General features: G+C 39.4%; 1 protein-coding gene across 1 annotated transcript in view; it reads left to right on the plus strand.

The window, feature by feature from the left end:
• Positions 1-24,494, plus strand: part of LOC134354899 (zinc finger FYVE domain-containing protein 9-like) — a 159,351-nt gene that overhangs the window by 27,761 nt on the left and 107,096 nt on the right. The window contains exon 2 of the mRNA XM_063064353.1: positions 10,276-10,391. Within this exon, the coding sequence (XP_062920423.1) occupies positions 10,322-10,391 (70 nt within the window). The 5' untranslated portion in view covers positions 10,276-10,321. The remainder of the gene's footprint in view (positions 1-10,275; positions 10,392-24,494) is intronic.

Genomic DNA, 24,494 nt, shown 5'->3' on the forward strand with positions numbered 1-24,494 from the left:
TTATCTTCAATTTGTAAATGTCTTGCAATTTCCATCCATACATTTAAAGTTGGGCTCTCCTGTGATAACCAATTCCTGGTAAGGGTCTTTTTACCAGCCTAGAGCTAAGGGTATTTCACATTTAAAGATATCTTTTAGGGCATTATGTATCTCACTCCAATAGTCTTTGATAATGGGGCATTCCCAGAAAATATGATAATGGTTTGCATTTTGATTTCCACGATTTCTCCAGCAAGCAGGGTAGTTACTATCATAATGGGATTTCTGAGAGGGTGTAATGAAATATCTTATCAAGTTTTTCCACCCGAACTCCCTCCATTTCTGTGAACTGGTACACTTCCATTGATACCTCCATATTATTGTCCAGTCTTCCTCAGAAATTATTATCTCTCCTTCCTTCTCCCATTTTGTTTTAATGTATTTTTAAATTAATTTTTTCTATTGGGCTGATTCAGTACTACAAAGATGTCTGCAGTATCGTGACTTCCGGTTCCACTCTGAATATTTATTCCTCTTCCAATTTCATGAGTTTTCATTATGGTTAACTCTTTATATACCAAAGGGTTGACTTTAAACTATGGCTCAGATTATTAATTTTGTCTCTTGGAATACAAATGGTTTAAACCATCCAATAAAACGGAAAAAGATTTTTAAAGTATTCCAAAGACTGAATGCTCATATTATTTTTGCAAACGAAACTCGTGAGGGAAGAGGATAATCAATGTTTCTTTAGGTTTTGGAAGGAAAAATAGTATCACTTGAACTTTCAGGCCAAAGTGAAAGGAGTTTCAATTTTTATAGATTCCTCAATCACATTTACTCATCAAGACATTGTTTCAGATCCGAGTGGTAGATTTTTGTTAATTACTGGGTTACTTTTTAATAAAAATGTTGCTATAGTTAATGTTTATGCTCCAAACATGGATTATCCTGAATTTTTAAAGCATTTATTTATTTCTTTTCGAATTTTAAACAGGTATATGTTGATAATGGGTGGTGATTTTAATTGCTGTTTAAATCCCCTGATGGATAGATCCATATCTAGTCAGGCTTTACCAAATAAGTCAGCTACTCTTATTAACTCTTTTATAACTGACTCTGGAATTTCAGAAATTTGGAGATTTCTACACCCTAAGGATAAAGAGTTTTCATTCTTCTCACATGTTATCATTCTTATTCTCGAATTGACTGCTTTTTTATTGTTTTTCTAATAAGTGTTTCTCTTTGAGCATTTCAAAACTGAACAGTGTTCCTTCTTTCATTATATTGCAAACAGCTGTTACTCCTTTAGCTGTCCAGTCTTTAATTCTAGCATCCAGTTTATTTGGCGTAAAATTGGAGTCATATGCACACCATTTAAGAATTGCAATGTCTGTCTCTAGTTAATATTCTTTTATAATAGTTTTCCATATTTTAAGAGTCCATTTCACCCATGGGTTGTCAATATTATTTATGTAACTTTGTAGGTTGTTATCAGCCAAAACTGCCTGTATGGGGATGGAAAGTATCCTCTCCTCAATATTTTTCCATTGAGTGTCATATGATGGGTTGTACCAGCATATCACGACTCTCAACTGTGCTGCAAAATAATAATCTCAAAGAGAAAGTAGGCCCTATGCCCCCTTTTCCTTGGCTAATTGCAAAGTTTTGAAACGAACCCTAGGCCTTTTACCTTGCCATATATATCTTGATAGCATCTTGTTCCATTCATTGAATTGATTTTGGTTAATCTCTATTGGTAGGGTCTGAAAAAGATATAGTAGTCTATGCAGTATATTCAGTTTAATAGATTCAATCCTTGAACTGAGACCAAGAAAAGGAATTAGGTTCCATCTTGTTATATCTTCCTTAACTTTTTTTATATATAGGCTGATAATTACATTCTGATAATTTTACCAAATCTTTTGGCATAATGATGCCCAAATATTTGACGGACTGTGTTTGCCATGCCCAAGGATATCTACTTTCAATTTCTCTTGGTGGGCTATAGTTATATGAAAGTAGTTGGGTTTTATCTATGTTGAACTTGTAGCCTGATTGTTCAAAGGATTGCATCAGTTTAGGTAAAGAGTATGTTGGTTGCCCTAGATAGATCAAAATGTCATCCGCGTAACAGGCCAATTTATGCTCTGTCCCTTTAATAGTAATTCCCCTGATATCTTCACTTTGTCTGATGTATTGAGCTAATGGTTCCAGATATAATGCGAAGAGTAGCAGTGACCATGCACAACCCTGTCTCGTGCCCCTTTCTAGGGTAAAACTATTAGATAAATATCCATTGATTTTAATCCTGGCAGTAGGATTGTCGTATAGTGCCTGTATAGTTTTAATAATTGTGTCATGTAGACCAAATCTATGTAAAACTCTGTAAAGAAAATTCCAATTAACTGAATCAAATACCTTTTCAGCATCCACACTTATCACTATTGCTTCAATTTCATTTTTTTATATGATCCATAATGTGAAGTGTCCTTCGTATATTGTCTTGTGTTTGGCGTTGTTGTATAAAGCCTGTCTGATCATTATGTATCAGTGTGGGTAGAAACTCTTCTAATCTTTTGGCCATGATGGAGGTAAATATTCTATAATGCACATTAGCATCTGCCGGATGATGCTGAGGATGTTCTACGAGTCTATGGTGGCCAGTGCTATCATGCTTGCTGTTGTGTGCTGGGGCAGCAGGCTGAGAGTAGCAGACACCAACAGAATCAACAAACTCATCCGTAAGGCCAATGATGTTGTGGGGATGGAACTGGACTCTCTCACGGTGGTGTCTGAAAAGAGGATGCTGTCTAAGTTGCATGCCATCTTGGTCAATGTTTCCCATCCACTACATAATGTACTGGGTGGGCACAGGAGTACATTCAGCCAGAGACTCATTCCACTGAGATGCAGCACAGAGCATCGTAGGAAGTCATTCCTGCCTGTGGCCTTCAAACTTTACAACTCCTCCCTTGGAGGGTCAGACACCCTGAGCCAATAGGCTGGTCCTGGACTTATTTCATAATTTACTGGCATAATTTACATACTACTATTTAACTATTTATGGTTCTATTACTATTTATTATTTATGGTGCAACTGTAACGAAAACCAATTTCCCCTGGGATCAATAAAGTATGACTATGACTATTAAGAACAGATATTGGTCTAAATGACCCACATTCCATTTTATCCTTGCCTTCTTTCGGTATAGCTGAGATTATCGCCTCCTTCCAGCTGGGTAGCATTTGCGCATTTCTTAGGGCCCAATTCAGTGTGGGGAGTAAAATAGGAATTAACTGACTTCTAAACTCTTTCTACCACTCTGCCGTATATCCCTCTGATCCTGGTGACTTGCTTAATTTAAGCCTACTAATTGCAGTTTTTAGTTCAGCTTCAGTTACATCAGCAATCATCGTTCTATTTTGTTCTTTGCTTAAAGTGGGTAACTCTAAAGAATTCAGGAAAGTGTCAGTTTGGGTTATGCTTCCCCCTGGAACTTTGGAATATAGAGTTTTGTAAAACATTTCAAAAGCTTCTTGAATTTCACTTAGCTTATTTTATTTTTATCACTTTTATTCTTGGATTCCTAATTCTATGAATTGTATTTTCTGCTATTTTTTTTTTCAGTTTCTACACCAGTATTTTCATAGATTTAGATCCACTTTCATAGTGTCTCTGTTTCAGAAACATTTTTTTTTTCTAATTTCTTGTGTAGCCAAACTATTCATTTCATTCCTAATTTTTTTTTACTTTCCTCTATCGTATCCTGTGCCAAACTTAATTTGTTTTTTTTCTAGTTCCTTCAGCTTATTTTGTAATTCCTCTAATGTTTTATTCCTTTTCTTATATGAAGATATCGCTATAATTTTCCCTCTTAAGACAGCCTTCAGAGTATCCCATAGAATGGGAGGTGGAACCTCTCCATTATCATTGAAGTAAAGACCAATTTCTTTTTTAATTTGTTCCTTAAAATAGAGATCATTGAGTAGACCTGAATTTGGCTTCCAAATAGTATTCTTTGGTTGTAGGTCAAAATCAACAGATACATATATAGGTGCATGGTCACTTACATCTGTTGTCCCAATTCTGCAGGTGATTATTTTGTCTCTATCTTTTCCAAAAGTTATGAAATAGTCTATTCTTGTATATATGGAATGGGGGGTAGAATAATGAGTGTAATCTCTTCTGTTGGGGAAAAGGTCCCTTCATATATCAATTAGACCAACATCCTCAAAAAGAGTGTTAACTTTCTTATGTAAGGACTTTGTTTCGTAAGTTTTTCTATTGGAAGAGTCTAACTTTGGTTGTAATTGTAAATTTAAGTCTCCCCCATATATCAAAAGACCTTCTTTTTCCGTTACCATAATATTAGTAATTTTCTGGAAGAAACTAATATCACTTCCTGGGACGGTGTATATATTCAGTAAAGTAACTGGATTTCCATCTGTATTCCCCCTTACCAGAATATATCTGCCCTCCTTATCTCCCATTTCGAATACTTTTTCAAAATTTAGCTTGCTTGAGATGAGATAACAACTCCTCTTCTATGTCCTGATTTATATGAGGAGAAAAACATATATGAGAAGCCCATTCTCTTTAATTTTCCATGCTCATTAAGTAAATATACTACAAACATTTGTACATGGGCTTGTTCTTTTTTCATTTTTGATAGAATTTTACTGCGCTTGACTGGATTCAACAGCCCATTGACATTAAAAGATATGAATTTTACTTTGTCCTTAGCCATGTGTATTTATCTGTTAGTATATCGTTGAAATTTGCAGAATATAACTTAATCGATCTACTCCCTGAACAATTAAGAGCCAAGAAACACGAATAATCAAAAACAGGTAACGAAAGTGTGATTCCAAGGCTGGGGTCTCTAGATGACCCCAGGTTGAGCTGGAAGAAACGTCTAGCTGTGGGGGATAGCCCCTTCTACCTGTGAGTTGAGGGCTCCCGTTGCAGTACCTATAAAAGTAAGTAAAAAAAAACTATGTCCATTACACGGAAATGATTTCCCTGTGTATTCCTCTCATGTATATATTCTCATTTAGGTGGGGAAAAAGAATGAATAAATGAATTTTTAAAAAATTGAGTAATATAAAATCCACATTATAATACGTATTTCTTGAGATAGGTATATCACCGTCTGATTTTGCTTCAGTTTAGTTTATCAGCACTTTTAAAAGTTAGCCAAACCTTATGGCTTTTCTGGAGGAGGTGAGGGCTGTCCTCAGAGAACTCGCTGTCTCTTCCCAATGTCCTTCTCTCGTCCTGCTCCTGTCCCTTGCTTTCTAGGTTCTCTTACTATTTCCCAAGCAGATTGGGATAACTGCTCAGCCAGACTTTCCTTTGGTTTGACCACACTAATGGGCAGTCCTCTGTTCTTCATGTCTGTAGTTGCCTCTTCCACCGTCTGATATAGTCGTATCACTTCTTGGTAAAATACCCTCAGTTTAGCAGGGTATGGGGTTTGGAATTTAATCTTTTCTTGCTTTAATATTAATTTCGCTTCGGAATATTCCTTCTGTTTCTGTAGGACCGCCAGGGGGTAATCATGATCGAAATATATTAACTTCCCGTTCCAAAACACCCTCTTCATACCCCAGGCCCTTCGTAGAATCTCCGCCTTGCTCTTGAATCGAAGGAATCTAAGTACTATTGAGCGCGGTTTACTTTCTCTGTCTCCGGGAGGTAGCGGGACGAGCGAACGATGTGTCCTGTTAATTTCAATCTCCATAGTCGGGGGAATCTCCAGCGTGTCCCGCAGCAGCTTGTCTACAAAGTCCATCATCGACAACCCCTCTGCTCCTTTGGGAACATTATAAATCCTGATATTTTTCCGTTGCGATCTTCCCTCCTGGTCAAGCGATTTACTTTCCTGTTGATTTAATATTTTTATCATCTTACTTAGTACCTGTTCCACATTTTGCACGCGATCTTCCACCTTCTCAATTCGAGTTTCTGCCACCGCTATTTTCTGATTGACGTTGGCGAGCTCTGACTTTATATCATTGAGTTGCTGTTTTATATCTTTTTGGACTTCCCTTATCTCTTCCAGAATCTTTATCCTATTTGTCGCTTCGCCTGCACGAGGCCGCGCGTCAGCCTTGCCACCGTGCGCACATGTAGGAGAGCTGCATGCTGTACCTCTCTCTTCCATGGGCTCCGCAGTGGTGCTTATTTTATCTCCATTCTTTTTCCCCATTCTTGCCCCCCTTATGAATTCAGATATTTTCGGAAGATCTTATATTTGATGGATTAACGGGCAAAATATGCATTTTTCCAGAGGAGCTATTGATTTAAGCTGCCATTCTGAATGATGACGTCACCGGAACCGCCTTGTGAATTTTTTTTTATAGATTAATGACCCAGGTGACCAAAACTATACACAATAATGAAAGCTTAGTGTCACCAACATATTGTATAGTAGTAACACAACATCCCCTCCTTTGTGCTCAGTGCCTTGACTGATGAAGGCAAGCGTACCAAATGCTGTTTTATTCTCCTGCTAACCTGTGTACACTTGTAAATGTATGTAAGCACAAAACATAGATGCTGCTTGAACAGTTCCATCATTTTACAAAAAGAAACTGAGTAACCCACCTCTCAGCACTGCTTATGTTCCCACTTTCAGTTCTGATGAAGGATTTTTGTCCTGCAACATAAACTCTGTTTCCCTTTCCACAGATGCTGCTTGAGCTGTTGAGTGTTGACTGCATTTTCTGTTTTCTAGCATCCTGTACCTTTTAGCCATGGCTTTAAGACATCCTTCCGGAAAAATAATCCTTTTGGTGCATCTGTCATGCTCTGTAATGGGGTTTACTGTTTTTTTTTATTGCGTTCATTGGCTGGAGACTGTGACTGAAATTATTATATATTGGGTAAATATTTTAATGTCAGTCACTTGTGTGAATTTTCAAGGGCTGCTTTTTTGATTAGTTTCTGCAGGGACCTTAGTCATTGTTTATGCAGGCCCTTTCAGTGGATTTCAGGTTGAGCAGAGGAGGTTATATGAGCTGAGGCATGAATCTCTCATTTTCTTGTTGTAGAGGCCATTTTTTCTGATAGACAGAAACGTAGAAAACCTACAGCACGATACAGGCCTTTTGGCCCACAATGCTGTGCCGAAAATGTACTTTAGAAATTATCTAGGGTTACCCATATCCCTCTATTTTTCTAAGCTCCATGTACCTATCCAAGAGTCTCTTAAAAGACCCTATCGTATTTGCCTCCACCACTGTCGCCAGTAGCCCATTCCATGCACTCACCACACTCTGCGTAAAAAGAAAAAACTTACCCCTGACATCTCCTCTGTACTAACTTCCAAGCACCTTAAAACTGTGCTCTCTTGTGTTAGCCATTTCAGCCTTGGGAAAAAGCCTCTGACTATCCACACGACCAATGCCTCTCATCATCTTATACACCTCTATCAGATCATCTCTCATCCTCCGTCTCTCCAAGGAGAAAAGGCCAAGTTCACTCAAGCTATTCTCATAAGGCATGCTCCCCAATTCAGGCAACATCATTGTAAATATCCTCTGCATGCTTTCTATAGTTTCCACATCCTTCCTGTAGTGAGGTGACCAGAACTGAGCACAGTACTCCAAGTGGGGTCTGACCAGGGTCCTATACAACTGTAACATTACCTCTTGGCTCTTGAACTCAATCCACAGCTGATCAAGGCCAACACTCCGTATGCCTTCATAACCACGCAGTCAACCTGCGTAGCAGCTTTGAATGTCCTGTGGACTCGGACCCCAAGATCCCTCTGATCCTCCACGCTGCCCAGAGTCTTACCATTAATACTATATTCTGCCATCATATTTGACCTCCCAAAATGAACCACCTCAAACTTATCTAGGTTGAACTCCATCTGCTACTTCTCAGCCCAGTTTTGCATCCTATCGATGTCCCTCTGTAACCTCTGACAGCCCTCCACACTATCCACAACACCCCAAACCTTTGTCATCAGGAAATTTACTAACGCATCCCTCCACTTCCTCATCCAGGTCATTTATAAAAAATCATGAAGAGAAAGGGTCCCAGAACAGATCCCTGAGGCACACCACTGGTCACTGACCTCCATGCAGAATATGACCCAACTACAACCACTCTTTGCCTTCTGTGGGCAAGCCAGTTCTGGATCCACAAAGCAAGGTCCCCTTGGATCTCATGCCTCTTCACTTTCTCGATAAGCCTTTCATGAGGTACCTTATCAAATGTCTTGCTGAAATCCATATACTGTTCTACCTTCACCAAAGTGTTTAGTCACATCCTCAAAAAATTCAATCAGGCTCGTAAGGCACGACCTGCCTTTGACAAAGCCATGCTGACTATTCCTAATCATATTATGCCTCTTCAAATATTCATAAATCCTGCCTCTCAGGATCTTCTCCATCAGCTTACGAACCACTGAAGTGAGACTCATTGGTCCATCATTTTCAGGGCAATCTCTACTCCCTTTCTTGAAAAAGGGAACAACATCTGCAACCCTCCAGTCCTTCGGAACCTCTCCTGTCCCCATTGATGATGCAAAGATCAATGCCAGAGGCTCAGCAAACTCCTCCCTCGCCTCCCACAGTAGCCTGGGGTACATCTTGTCCAGTCCTGGAGACTTATCCAGCTTGATGCTTTTGAAAAGCTCCAGCACATCGTCTTTCTTAATGTCTATATTCTCAAGCTTTTCAGTCAACTGTAAGTCATCCCTACAATCGCCAAGGTCCTTTTCCGTAGTGAATTCTGAAGCAAAGTATTCATTAAGTACCTCTGCTACCTCCTCTGGTTCCATGCACTTTTCCACTGTCACACTTGATTGGTCCTATTCTCTTGAAGCTCTTTTTTGGTACCAATTGAGGAATATAGCTGCGTTAAAACAAATGATATAAATAAATTAGTATATACATCAAAGTTGCTGGTGAACGCAGCAGGCCAAGCAGCATCTATAGGAAGAGGCGCAGTCGACGTTTCAGGCCGAGACCCTTCGTCAGGACTAACTGAAGGAAGAGTGAGTAAGGGATTTGAAAGCTGGAGGGGGAGGGGGAGATGCAAAATGATAGGAGAAGACAGGAGGGGGAGGGATAGAGCCGAGAGCTGGACAGGTAATAGGCAAAAGGGGATACGAGACTGCGCCTCTTCCTATAGATGCTGCTTGGCCTGCTGCGTTCACCAGCAACTTTGATGTATGTTGCTTGAATTTCCAGCATCTGCAGAATTCCTGTTGTTTGCGTTTAAATTAGTATATATTGGTTTGTTGTTTCACAAAATGAGAATGGATCCAGAAATGTAACAGAGTGCTATAGAATCAACCTTTGTGGCTCAAAATCCCGGTGGACATTTGTTATACTTGATTTCTGATTTTTGCAGAGAAAATACATCACTGATTAAAACGCATTTTAATTAAATAAATACTCTTGCAAATTTCTACAGATGTACCATGGCAAGCATTCTAACTGGCTGCATCCTCGTCTGGTATTGGGGTGGGGGCTACTGCACAGGATTGAAATTAGCTGCAGTAAGTTGTCAAAATAGTCAGCTCCATCATGTAGTATCCAAGACATCTTCAAGCAGCGGTGCCTCAAAAAAAGCAGCATCCATCATTAAGGATCCCTACCACCTAGGACATACCCTCTTATTGTTACCATCAGAAAGCAGGTACGGAAGCCTGAAGGTACACACTCAGCGACTTATTCAACCTTTGACAAACAGCTTCTTCGCTTCCGCCATCTGATTGCTGAATGGACATCGAACCCATGAATACTGCTTCACTACTTTTTTTTTTGCCCTACTTATTTAATTTAATTCAGCTTTCCCCCCCTATATTATCATGTATTGTGTTTTACTCCTGCTGCAAAGTTAACAAATTTCATGACCTATACTGGTGTTACTCAGCCTGGTTCTGATTACTACTGAAACTGTTTCATAAATTCCAAAATTTTAAGCCATTGGATTCTCAACTGACATATGAGACCGGGAAAATTTGAAGTCCCATCATGCAAGGTCAAGCAATCCTTTTAAATTTTGGGTCACCTGTAACTTGATTATATCCTGGTCTAAATTAAGTTTAAAATTATAAAATATGCATTATCATGCTTGGTGTGAATTAAATGATGGAGTTGTCACATTTGGTGCAAGTATTTCTGCTGAAGTCTGATACATTTTAAGTTGGAATAGAATAGCCAATGACACAGAGTAGTGTTTTCCCAAGTAACAAACTCCTTTTGGAATAGGAAAGAAGTGAAAAACACTGATGGAAAGGTAATAGTGTGGTCTTTTATATATTTTGCCAGGTTTGGACAGACTGAGAACATTGTACAGGGCAGTGAATATTAGCAAATGGAGAACTATTTCCAGGCTGAAGCATTTAATCTGGACAAAGTGTTGGATGAATTTGAGCAGAATGAAGGTATGTTAATTTCTTCTTTAGTTGTGTATTACTATTCTCAAGTAATTTTTATTCTAAATATAGTGGATTCTGGTTAACTGGAACACATCAATTAAGTGCCTGCACCAATTAGTTGACGTTTTATGGGAAAAGGTATTTTTTAAAAAAAGACAAACTACTGTGTAACTGAGTATAAAGAATAATGTATTTGAATGAAATACAGAACAAATTTGAACACTATTAAAATGACTAGAGTACTATAAAACTTCATATTTCCTAATAGTTATTATGGAGGAATTCATCTAGTGCACTGCTGCGTTCTTTTGATTGACATGCTGCCTTCATACAATGCTATTGACGATTGGTTGCATCCTCCAAATCTTCATTGTAACATTCAAGATGATTGTCAATAACTTCAAATTCTTCATAGTTCTTATGAAGTACTGAAGTCGTTTCATTCTTACTGTCAGCTGTTTCTGGCATCGCCAAGCTTGAATGCTTGAAACTGTAATGAACAAAACAGTTCTGAGTTATCTTACTGCTTATTTCTCGCCAACTTTCAGGGACAAAAGTTATGCTTTTTGAAAACAAGCACATGCAAGTGACTCTATATAAAAACTGCTTGCTCTAAGCACAGTGAGCACATCTGATATGAATTAGAAATTGTTCAGCAACAATCTCCTGCTCCAATTAAACAAAGGGAATTATGGCTATTTTCTTGATTAGTTTTTGTCTTTAAGAGTTGGCCCAACTAAGCAGCTGTCCCGATTTAACCAAAGGCCCAATTAACTGGAATCCATTGTAGATTCTGCCCTTAATGATTCTGGGTACAGTGTTTGGAGCCTTTTCTCAGTATGTAACCAGTGTGCTTAAAGCAGTCTTGGTGGCCTGCAGTCCTCATTCCATCTCTGCAAATCTATTTGCCGTTTCTTACCAGTACTGCTTATTGTTACCACCTCCTAATGCTCCAAGTAATTAAATACTCGCACAATGTGGAAAATACAGCATTGAGAATCTGACTTGCAATATGCAGCGATGTTTTCACTTGGTGCAGTAGATGTAATCTTTGTAGCTCTGTGTAGGTGGGGATTCTAGTATAGATTGGAAGGAATAGGTATGGAATGGTGCCAATGTTTTTTAACAGCTGGACTTGTCTGAGGTTTGTTAGTCTTCTAATACAAACTATTGTCCATGATTGTTGTATATCAGGATATCAATAGACAAGAACTGCATGCTGAGGATCAAAAATAATGCAAAGACAATTGCATAGTGAGTGGCTGGAACCTGTGTCCAAGAAAACGTTAATCTGTTCAGTGATGGAATGTTAAAGGAAAATCGATATATAAGACTACTGTATATCCCAGGGAAATGGAATTATTTGTCTTGAACCGTGAATGGCCAGGAGAACATACTGTTCTAAATGCAAATGTTAGATCCCCTTTGTTATTATACAGGGAGTGGGAGGTTGATTTTTCAAGAACATCGTGATTTTTATTTGTCTGTAATGTGTAGCCATATTTTCATCAGATTCATGGAGAAATGTCAAGTTGAAGAATTTTTCATTAAAAAAAAATATTTTAGCTACCAATTGTACTACTTTAAAATGCCATGAGAGTGAATTTTATTCTTTCTTAAATTTTAAGTTGGTGAATTTCTGTTTACCTAATGGCCTAATATGGGTGTTACTTGTGTTTTCAATTGATTTTGACAAAATATAGTTTAGAAAACAACAGTGCCAAGGTTAAACATAGGATATAGAGAAGAAATCAAGACAATTGTGTAATGTTAGCTGAAGGGGTGTGGATGAATTGATTAGTATTGAGGAGTTTTTTAATGGACCTTAATTTTGTTTCTGAAAAAGTGTCCTGTGGAGGGAGGGGCATGGAGTGGCATAGAAAGTTTGGATGGGTTAATAATGGTATTATCCAAAAGTGCCTCAAAATTCTCTAAAATTCCATAGGTTTCACATTCAGAGAAATATCACATTTCTTTTTGTATTCTTTACAGATCTCAGCTGTACAAATCAGACAATTCATGCCAAAAGTGGTTTTATTTCTTTCAATTTGGAATGGCATTGATTAATGTTAGGCTGCATGACATTCTCTGTAAATTAAGTCTGTTTTTGCATTTATGTTGTTTTGTTTCTGTATGTGGATAAATATACATATAGCAATACAGCAGTTAGCCATTTGCTCAATTAGAGTTCATGCCAGCTCCCAAGGGAACAATTCCATTAGATGAATGTTTCTCTCTCCAGTTATACTATACTGCTGCAACTTGCTCTCTTGCACATACCCATCCACTCCCCTTGATTTATTTTGCCATTAACCTTATAGCAAGGAGTAACTTGGTGTAGTTAATTAACCTACCAGCACATCTTGGAAAGCCAACATATCTTCAGTTTGAGGAAAGAAACCAGATATCCTTGAGGAAACCCACGTGGTAACAGAAAATTTGTAGCAACTCCACATAGTGCCTGGGCAGGATTGATCCTGGGTTCCTGAAGCTGAGAAGCAGTAGCATAAATTGCTGCATTGTTGTGCTATAGATGACTTTCACTTCATTTGGTAGGTGACCTCTTGTTAAAGTTTTCCCAACAGCTATAAATAATACACTATCTGTTTTGTCCCATTGATTAATAACTAAATTTATCCAAAAAGTTTCAATAGAATCTCATCTAATTTTTGAAAGTCTTTGCTCATGTTGAGCTGTGTTAGAAAGTTTCTTTGAGATAGTGATAACATTTTCTGCATTGAACCCAAAATGGAATAGTATTTCAGTACAGGTCTTATGTTTAAGCGTTTTCCTGTTGCACAAAGACTATACCATTAAAATCTCAGTGCATTTGTTTTTTTTAACCATCGCTGTACTGTGTACTTGTGCATCTTCATCCTGATATCCTTTTACTACTCAGAAATATAGCTGTTTTTAATCTGCATAACTTTTCTAGAATTGAGAGATATTTAACACTTATCTGCTATGTCAACTTGTATTTATCACTATGGATTTTAAAATTATTCTGCTCTCTTCTGACAGTTTCTTCAAAAATTGGATACTACTCCATCCCACTTTTTTATCTGGATTGATACTGTGTGGTGAATATAAAACAGCTCAGTTAGAATCTAATGACACTCATTAGGCATTTTAAATCATCCTGAGAGATGCTTCTTACTCTTTCTCCTTGCTGCTCACCTTTGATCTGCCTCTACTCAGTTCCACTCCTCTTAATTGTCTGCATTTCTCAACCTCGTGTATTTCCAACATGGATAGAAGTGTGGCATTTTGGCTACACCCATCCTTGGAATGGACAGAACCTTCGGTAGATGAAAGAAAAATGTCAGCCTGGCCACATCTGTTGCTGAAGACCTTTCTTTGCAGTGCTGCCACATGGTTGGGCTATTGTATAGATTAAGTAATTGAGTAGTTCACTTCAACTTGCAATATAAAACCATTTAAATTTTGAATGGCATCATTGACATTCAACTCCATATTGACAGCAGCCAAATGAAAAATTGTTTCCAGACCTTAAGACATAGGAGCTGAATTAGGCCATTTGGCTCACTGAGTGGGCTCTGCCATTTGATTGGGCTCTGCCATGTGATCATGGCTGATTTATTTTCCCTCTCAATTCTATTTTCCTACCTTCTCACCTGTAACCTTTGACACCCTTACTAGATAAGAACCGGTCTACCCCTGCTTTAAACATACCCAATGACTTTACCTCCACAGCAATGTGTGCAATGAATTCCACCAATTCACCACCTGCAGGCTGAAGTACTTGCTCCTCATCCCGCTTCTAAAGGATGTACTTCTAATCTGAGGCTGTGCCCACTGGTCCTAGATTCTCCTGCTATTGGAAACATCCACTCTTGCTAGGGCTTTCAATGGTACACATTTAAAAAAAAATATCTTGGACCTGATCATTATGTGGACAGTCCTTTATCCTCTTGGCATATAACGGAAGAAGAATAGGTCATCCAAACTGTGAAGCTTATTCTGTTCAGTTCCCAGCCAGTTAACTTGACCAATGTACAATCCTCAAATTTAGCATTCAAGTTTCCATTTATGCTTTTATTTATAGTCTTTGAAAGTGATACAACGCGGAGCAGGCCCTTTTGGCCCACCGAGCCATGCCACCCAGCAACCCTCTGATTTAACCCTTGCCTAATCACAGGACAATTTACAATAATCAATTAATCTTCTAACCAGTACATCTTTGGAGTGTGGAGCAAACCGGAGCACCTGGATGAAACCCACGTGCATATGGGAAGAATGTACAAACTCTCTGACAGAGAATGCTAGAATTAAACTCCAACTCTAATGCCCCTGGTTGTAACAATGCCATGCTAACCACTATACTTTGGCACCCATAGAAATTTCTAGTAGACTTTGGGGAAAAATTATTTCCTGATTTTAATGCCTGAATGATTTGATATAAAATTATGTACCTTTTTGGTTTGATTGAGGAAATTGTTATATACATTTTTTTGCTATCTGTTCATTATACCTTAAGATTGGGAAAAATCCTTTTGAAATACTGCTTTCTCCTTTTAAGATTTGGTACCAAATGTTGGCACAGTATTCAATTGGGATCTGACAAACACTCTACAATTAAATCATCACTTAAGTGTCCTTGTTTCATGACAGCTCAATGTTCTTGCCTTTTAAGAAAAACATTACAGGTTTTCATTCTCTGATCAAGAGTGGACAGCTTCAGGTTTCCCACCTTGAATGTCAAGTACTGCTTTTTTTTCAATATTTATGTTCATTCATGTCTGAGGCCTTATTTCAAATGGGATTTGGAGTTCTGAATCATTCCATTTTTCTTAATATCCATAATAACTTAACCTTTTTAGTTTTTAAAATCTTATTTTTACAGCTTTCTTTGTATGCCAGTTCAGAAATCAAGGCAGATTTGTTTATTTTTACTTCTCTGTAGAACACAATTGTGCTCAGACAGAAGTTTTTCACTGCATCCCTGCACGTGAAAGAAACAAACCTATAGCAATATTCATATCTTTATATAAATGTACAATATTTGAACTCATCTATGGAATATTAAATAGCTTGCAGAATTTTATTTGTTTAGCAAGATAGCTCTGCCATTATTGTTATCATGGTTAGATTGTAAAACTAAAATAAGCCTTTGGCAAATCTTTCACAAACTGTTAATTCACTTTGTGTTAAGATGATTTAAGCAATGATCTAATTGTAAAAAGGGTCATGATAAAAGTGCTGTGCTGGATTGAAGGCTTAGTCCTCTGTAGGTACAATGAAGTAATTAAAATGATCCGGTTGTTATATCTCTTTTTGGGAGTGTTCTGCCACTTCTTCTGTATTTCACTATAATTCCTATATTTGGACGTGGCTGGTCAGAGGCATTTGTACAGGTTAAAGACCACTATCTTGTTTTTAGAATATGGAGCAGCTCAGCACAGGAATAGGCCCCTTTGATTCATGATGTGCCAGAGTAATTAAACTAGACATTAAATGCCTAAATAAAACAACCCCTTCTGTGGACAGTGTCTATATCCCACCATCCCTGCAAATTCATGTCCCCATCTAAGAGTCTTTGAAACACCTTTATTGTATTTTCCTCCATTACCATCAATGGCAGCACATTCCAGGCATGCACTTCATGTGTATAAATTTTAAAAATCTGTCTTCGATCTTTCCCCCTCTTACTTTAAACGTATAACCTTTATTATTAGACATTTTGATCCTCTGAAAAAGATATGGATGTATACTCGGTGTATGCTCTTCATAAATGTATAAGCTTCTTGGGTCTCCCCTCAGCCTCTGCTGCTCCAGAAAAAAGAACTTAATTGTTCAACCTCTCCTCATAGCACGTGCCCTCTAATCCAGGCAGCATCCTGATAAACTTCTTCTACACCTTCTCCCAAAGCCTCAGCATCCTCTCTATAATGGGGTGACCAGATTTGAATGCAATATTTGTGATTCGGTTTTGCTGACTTGAATTCCGTGCCTTGACTAATAAAGGCAAGTATGCCATACTTTGCCTTGACCAGCTTACCAACCTGTTAAGTTATTTTCAGGGAGCTGGCGATTTGGACTCCAAGGTCTCTCTGTACATCAGTGCAGTTAAGGGTCCATACTTTCCCTTTACAATTGATCTCTGAAAGTACAATATCTTGCATATGGCTGAACTAAACTCCCATCTGCCATTTCTTTATTCATGTCTCCAACTGATTTATAGCCTACTTTGTTCTTTGGCAATTTTCTACACTATCCACAATGCCAGCATTGTATGTGAACTTAATAACCAATTCATTCACATTTTCATTCAGGTCAGTTATATAAGCCACAAGCTATAGAAGTCCTAGTACAGAGCCCTGTGGAATACCATGAGCTGTGGACTTCCAGCCATAATATGTCCCATCAATCATGATGGCAAGCCAATTCTGAATCCAAATGGCCAAGTCACCTTGGATTCCATGCATCTTAATCTTCTGGATGACACTTCTGGCTCCACACAGTAGGATCTAGTCAAACACTTAACTGAATTCCATGTAAATGACATCCACAGTTCTATCTTTATCAATCACCTTTGGCACCTTCTCAAAAAAAACCCTCAAGTTAGTATATTATGACTTGCCCCATATGAAGCCACAGTGACTTGTTCCTAATTAAGCCATGGTTTTCCAAATGTCCATAAATTCTATCCCTGAAAATTCTTTCCATGAGCTTTCTTATCACTGGTGTGATATTGCCTGGTCCATAGTTTCCAGGATATCTCTCTTTTTAAACAATGGAACAACATTGGCTACTCACCAGTTCTCTGGGACTCTCCTGTGAATGGAGAGGACATGATCTTGGTCAAGGCCCCAGCGATCCCCTTTCTTGCCCATCTGTTCTTTATCTTTTTCCTCTTGATTGATATATATATCATGAGGATTCTCTTTAATTCTACTTTCTCTTGGTCCCTCCTGGTTCTCCTAATTCCCTTCTTTTCCAGCTTGTTTATAATCCTCTAAGGCTCTGTTTGGTTTTTAGCTTCCTAAGCCATGACATACACTTCCCTTTTCTTCTTCACCAAATTCACCACCTATCTTGACATCCAAGGTTCCCTTAGCTTGCCATCTTTGCCCTTCTTTCTTACGGGAGCATGGCACTCCTTTACTCTGTGTGATTGTCAACCTCATTTCAGATATAGACTTGCTCAAAACAGCCAATTCCCAATCAACACTCTAGTTCCTGCCTAATACTTATGTAATTTGCTGTGCTCCATTTTAAGTCTCTTCCGTAAGGGCCCTTCTTATTCTTATCTGTAGTTATCTTAAAACTTAAGGAGCCGCGATCACTGTCCTTAACTGTTCTTCTACTGAAAGGTCAGTTATCTGGCCATCCTCATTTCCCAACTCAGTATGGTGTCTCCTCTCATCGGGTTATTTACATACTAATTTAAGAAACCCACTTGGCTGCACCCAATAACTTCTGCCATGTCTAAACCTCTTGCATGGAGGAGATCCCAGTCTATATTACAAAAGTTGAAGTCACCCACATCAACAACCTGTTGTTTTAACACCTCTCCATAATCAGCCTGCATGTCGTCTTCTCAATGTCCCAGTGGCTTTTGGAAGTCGAGCATAATTCCAGCAAAGTGATTACATCTTTATTATTTTTGAGTTCTACCCATATAGATTCAGTAGATAAGCCCTCCAATATGTCCTCTCTGAATGTATCTGTGATAATGTCCCTGATAGTGCAAATCTTTCTTTACCTTCAACCATTTCCCCATTCTTTTACTTCCCTCTTATTTCTAATACAGCAGAGCCCTGCAATGTTAAGAATCCGCCCTATATCTCTGTCAACTAAGCCACAACATCATAGTTCAATGGATTGATCCAAATTTATCACCCATGTCCTGAATGCTCTTAGCATAAAAATAAACACATTTGACCATGTACATCCCATCGTATTTATTACCATGCTTCTGCCTGTTCTTCATCCCAGACTTGCTGGTCATGACATCTGCCTTTCTTTCAATCCTCCTGACCTGATACTCTGCTTCACATTGCCTTACCAAAGTTTAAACCCTCCTGAGTTGCACTAATGAATCTCCTGTTATTTGTTCCTCTCCAATTAAGATGCAACTCCATTCCTCTTGTACAGAAGAGGTTCCTGTGATCCAAGAACCTGAAATCCTGCCCCCCTGTACCTGTTCTGCAGTCACACATTCACTATTCCTTTCCTTGGTAGCACATGGCACAAGGAGTAATCCAGAAAATACTACCTTCTAGGTCCTGATTTTCAGCCTATATGCATACTGCAAAGGACCTCTATGCCATTGGTGTCAATGCGTACCATACCCTCTGGCTGCTAACTCTGCCCTTATTTATGTTCTGCAGTTGCTCCAAGACATTACCTTTGTCTATCCTCTTTTAGCTACAGTTTGGAAATGTTAATAAAGAGGAAAAACATTTGAGGATCAAATATTGAGCTATATGCAGATTTGGAATAAATGAGTTTATTAACTTTTAAAATAATTCCATTCTGTTAACATAACACATCATTTGGGAGGAGGTGGTGAGTGATCCCAAGGATACAGAGAATGCAACAGATCAATGTGGAATAGAAACAGTTATGCAATCATATCCTTCTAATAGTATGGACCTTGTCATTGCATGGCATTTGAATGGTGGAAGTGTTACTTTCCACTCACCAGGTTGGACATTGGCTAATTCTTAGTTGATCCAAATGTTGACTACGGTAGAATGAACACTGATGTGCCACATTTCAGTCGAAGTAATGGAAGGAAGTCTTGAGGAAGCTCAGTTTGATTCTGTCCTCATTAAGTTGTGCATGATTTACTGTCAGAAAGCACCCCACCATTAATATTTGTGTAACTCCAGTCAGAGAATTCTTGTTGACCAGTTTTTCTAGGGCTGCCTAATGCTGCACACGGTTAAATCTTGCCTTAATGTCTGGAGGAATCACTGTCACTTTGCCACTGGAATTCACACCTTAGGGCTGTTTGGATCAATCTGCATTGAAGTCTGGAGAGAAGGAGTCCTGATGAGATGCAATCTGAGCATTGGTGAGCATATTATTAGTGAGTAAATGCCTCCTGATAGCTTTGTCAGTACATTCCATTCCTTTGAGAGCAGACTGAGAATGACAATTAGATGGATCTGATTTTCACTGCTTTCTGTGGAGTGGATGTACCTGGATAGCCATAGACAATAGGTGCAGGAGTAGGCCATTCAGCCCTTCGAGCCAGCAGCACCATTCACTGTGATCATGGCTGATCATCCACAATCAGTACCCTTTTCCTGCCTTCTCCCCATATCACTTGACTCCGCTATCTTTAAGAGCTCTACCTAACTCAATTACAGCTTTGCAGATAAATAGATAAATCATATTGTCATAGAATTATACACCACAGAAACCTTTCATCCTAACTTTGCTGTGCTGACAAAGGTGTTTTCCAGAGCTAGGCCCATAAAGCAGGGGTTCCCAACCTGGGGTCTACAGACCCCTTGGGTAATGGTGGGGGTCCATGGCATAAAAAAGGCTGGGAACCCCTGCACTAAAGCTTCCAAACGTTGTATCTGTACCCACCTTTACCACTTACACTGGCAGCTCTTTCCATATACTCACCACATTTGTGTGGAAAAACTTATTCCTTGGGTCTCCTTTAAATGTTCCCTTTTTTAACATTAATTCTATGCCTCTAGACTCCCTTACCCTGGGGAGGGGGCGGGGGATTTGACTGCCCATTTTATCTACGCCCTTCATGATGTTGGGGGCAGTCCAGCTTGAAGGAGGCCATGCTCACCACACGGGCAAAAAAAAAGGGTGATAAGCTGCTAATCCATTTTTTTCTTGAGTTATTTGTTGACAGCTACTAATGTAGTCCTGCACTTTTGCCACAGTAAATAAAATAGCTTACTTGATTAATTGGAGGTGAATTGCTTTTTGCATTGGAGGCCTTACTCCCTTACTTATGTTTTATTAAAAGCGTGCTTAACTGGAGCCAGCATTCCCAGACTGGCACTTTATTTGTGGAGTTGGAATCCTAAATTACTCTATCATCTTTTTTTGCACAGAGTGGTGGATATGTGGAATGAGCTGTCAGGAGAAATGGTAATTTAAGATGCAGTTAGAATATTTAAAAGACAGTTGGACAGGTATGAGGATAGGAAGGGTTTAGACAGATGGGTGAAATGAAGGGAAATAGATTATTTCAGGTTGGCAACCAGGTTAGTCTAGATGAGTTGAATCGAAAAGCCTGTTTCTGACCCAGTCTCTATGATTCTATGACTTTATAAACATCTTTAAGTTCACCCCTCAGTCTTATCCACTCCAGGGAAAATAGTTCCTATTTATTCAGTGTTTCATTATAATTCATGCCCTCTAGCCCCAGCAACAGCATTGTGAATCATTTCTCTGCTCTCTTGCCTAATCATATCCATCTCATAGTGTGGTGATCGGAACTGCACATTATATTCTAGGTGTGGTCTCACCAATGCCTTGAATAACTATAAAGTGACATCCTCTGTCCTTGAAGGCAGGCATGCTATATGCCTTTCTCAGTACCATGTTTACCTGTGTCAAGGAATTATGTATTTGTACCCTCGGTTTCTCTGTTCTGCAACATTCTCAGCATCCTGTTATTTGCTGTACAATTCTGCCCCAGCTTAACTTCCCAAAATGAATCAGTTCCCACCACTAAGCACATCTTTCCCTCCCCCCCCCTGCATTCCGCAGGGATTGCTCCCTACGCAACGCCCTTGTCCATTCGTCCCCCCGTCCCTCCCCACTGATCTCCCTCCTGGCACTTATCCGTGTAAGCGGACAAGTGCTACACATGCCCTTACACTTCCAACCTTACCACCATTCAGGGCCCCAAACAGTCCTTCCAGGTGAGGCAACACTTCACCTGTGAGTCGGCTGGGGTGATATACTGTGTCTGGTGCTCCCGATGTGGCCTTTTATATATTGGCGAGACCTGACGCAGACTGGGAGACCACTTTGCTGAACATCTACGCTCCATCCGCCAGAGAAAGCAGGATCCCCCAGTGGCCATACATTTTAATTCCACATCCCATTCCCATTCTGACATGTCTATCCACGGCCTCCTCTACTGTAAAGATGAAGCCACACTCAGGTTGGAGGAACAACACCTTATATTCCGTCTGGGTAGCCTCCAACCTGATGGCATGAACATCGACTTCTCTAACTTCCGCTAATGCCCCACCTCCCCCTCGTACCCCATCTGTTACTTACTTTTATACACACATTCTTTCTCTCACTCTCCTTTTTCTCCCTCTGTCCCTCTGAATATACCCCTTGCCCATCCTCTGGGTCCCCCCTCCCCACTCCTTGTCTTTCTTCCCAGACCTCCTGTCCCATGATCCTCTCGTATCCCTTTTGCCTATCACCTGTCCAGCTCTTGGCTCCATCCCTCCCCCTCCTGTCTTCTCCTATCATTTTGGATCTCCCCCTCCCCCTCCAACTTTCAAATCCCTTACTCACTCTTCCTTCAGTTAGTCCTGACGAAGGGTCTCGGCCTGAAACGTCGACTGCACCTCTTCCTAGAGATGCTGCGTTCACCAGCAACTTTTATGTGTGTTGCTTGAATTTCCAGCATCTGCAGAATTCCTGTTGTTTGCAGTTCACAGTTGACTGAGTTAAGTTCCATCTGCCATTTCTTACTCATTTTCCAATTGATCTACATCCTATTGTAATTTTGGACAACCTTTTTCACTGTACACCACATCACTATTTTTGGTGTGATCTACAAACATGCAGTTTAGTATCTTAACTATTGGTACTGCTTGGAAAGAAGAACAACTAGTTCACAAACACGCGTATGGCAATGTTCTCTTTTCTCTGGTTATTTAACTGCCCATCATCGTTCATACTGACTGTAGAGCTGTGATCTGAAACCTTGGTCATAGTATTTCTGGATTTAAGAAAAGATGTAAGTACTACTTTATTTGATGTGAGTTTTAAACTATGAACATTGGTTTGGATATTTTGATAAATAGGGCAGGTGTTGCTTTTCTGTGACTGATATCTTAAACAAGAGTGAGGGAATGCTGCATTGTTTGAAATTCCACTTTGTGGATGAAACATTTAGCCTGCTTTTGACAGATGTTTAAGATGTAGTAGAGCCTGTGAGTTCGAGATGTAACCAATAGTGTATTTTAATGGACATCTAAAGTGGATAGTGTTAATTTATTTTATCCTCACTATTGTTTGTAGGGCCTTTCTGGATTATAGCATTGGCTGTACCTGCTGGTCAAGGTCCTTGGATTGCCCTGATGACACAAAAGCTAGTTATGAAGAGTAAATATGACTGTTTCTATCCATCCTATCAGCTAAGATAGATAGATACTTTATGCTCCCAAAGGTAATTACAGCATTACAGTAGCATTACGAGTGCACAGATATGCAAATATACAAATATTAGAAGAGAAGTAAGAAAGAATTAAAGACAAAAAAAGTTGCTGCAAACAGCCTAACAGGAGGAGTCATTAGTTTGACTCATTATAGAGCCTAATGGACAAGGGTAAGAATGACCTCTTTGGAGCAGCACAGTTGTCTTTAGTCTGTTACTACAAGTGCTCCTCTGTTCAGCCAAGGTGGCTTGCAGAGGGTGAGAAACTTTGTCCAGAATTGCCAGGATTTTCCGTAGAGTCCTTTGTTCTATCACAGCCTCCAGTGTGTCCAGTTTGACCGATAACAGAGCCAGCCTTTCTGATCAGTTTGTTGAGCCTGTTGGCATCACCTGTGTTGATGCCATTGTCCTAGAACAGTGATCCCCAACCTACCGGGCTACGAGGAAATGATATGAGTCAGCTGCACCTTTTCTCATTCCCTGTCACGCATTGTTGAACTTGAACATAGGGTTGCCAACTATCCTGTATTTGCTGGGACTTCCCGTATATTGAGCTAAATTGGTTTGGCCCATACAGGACCGTCCTTGTCCCAAAATGGCGTGAAGCGAAGAAGCAATTGCCATTAATTTATATGGGAAAATGTATTGAGCGTTCCCAGACCCAAAAAAACCTATCAAATCATACCAAATAACGCATAAAACTGAAAATAGCACTTAACATACAGTAAAAGCAGGAATGATATGATAAATATGCAGCCTATATAAAGTAGAAATAATGTATGTACAGTATAGTTGGGAAGGTTAAGCCAAAACCGATTTGGTGCCTGTGCAAGGCTTCTTGGTCATGGTAGTCTTTCCTGGGGTAAACACAAGTGTCCTGGGATTTGTCTGCTACTTTTGTCCCTTATTTGGGAGTGAGAAAGCTGGCAGCCCTAACTGTAAAATACATGTTGAGGTGAGTTTAACCCTACTTAAACCCCCCCCTGGTCGGCCGGTCCACGGTGCAAAACAGGTTGGTGACCCCTGTCCTAGAACACCACCACGTGGAAGATTGTACTGGCGACAACAGACTGGTAGAACATGTGAAGGAGAGACCTGCATAGTCCAAAAGACCTCAGTCTCCTCAGGAAGCAGAGGCTACTCTGGCCCTTCTTGTACATAACCTCTGTGTTGGTATTTCATTCAAGTCTTGTCATCCAGGTTCACCTCCAGGTTACTTGCAGGTCCTCACCACATCCATGTCCTCAACATCAATAGTAACCAGGAGCAGTGCAGGCTTAGTGTTCCTAAAGTCCTATATTACCGGAAAGCAAAGCAAGTTAGGTGGTGAGGTGAATTCTTGTGTGTGGAGGCTGAGTGGTGGGTGATGTAAAAGCAAACGGCAGATCTTATGATTACAGAGGCTGGTCTCCATAATCAAGTTTTGGGTCTTTTTCTTTCTTGTATTCTTTTGGAAATTGTATATTATCTTCTCAAGGACATGCACAGAGATCATGTCATATGATCTTATTGGTAGATAAGTGATTACATGATCCATTTCTGCTTTTAAAGATTTACCTGGCCACTTTGTTGCTCCGGTCCAGTATCTGTTAATTCTATTTGATTTTCCATATTTCATTTTATTGATTATTCACCTTTCTAATAAATAGTTTTCAGGTGATTATTCTGTGTGCTCCATTTCTAGCGTGTCACTTTTTTTTATTTTATCCCAAAGTTGTCTGTTTAAACTAACAGTCATCATTAATGCCTTTTCATAA

The sequence above is a fragment of the Mobula hypostoma genome, chromosome 12 (assembly GCF_963921235.1).
Source record: "Mobula hypostoma chromosome 12, sMobHyp1.1, whole genome shotgun sequence".
Lineage (NCBI taxonomy): Eukaryota > Metazoa > Chordata > Chondrichthyes > Myliobatiformes > Myliobatidae > Mobula > Mobula hypostoma.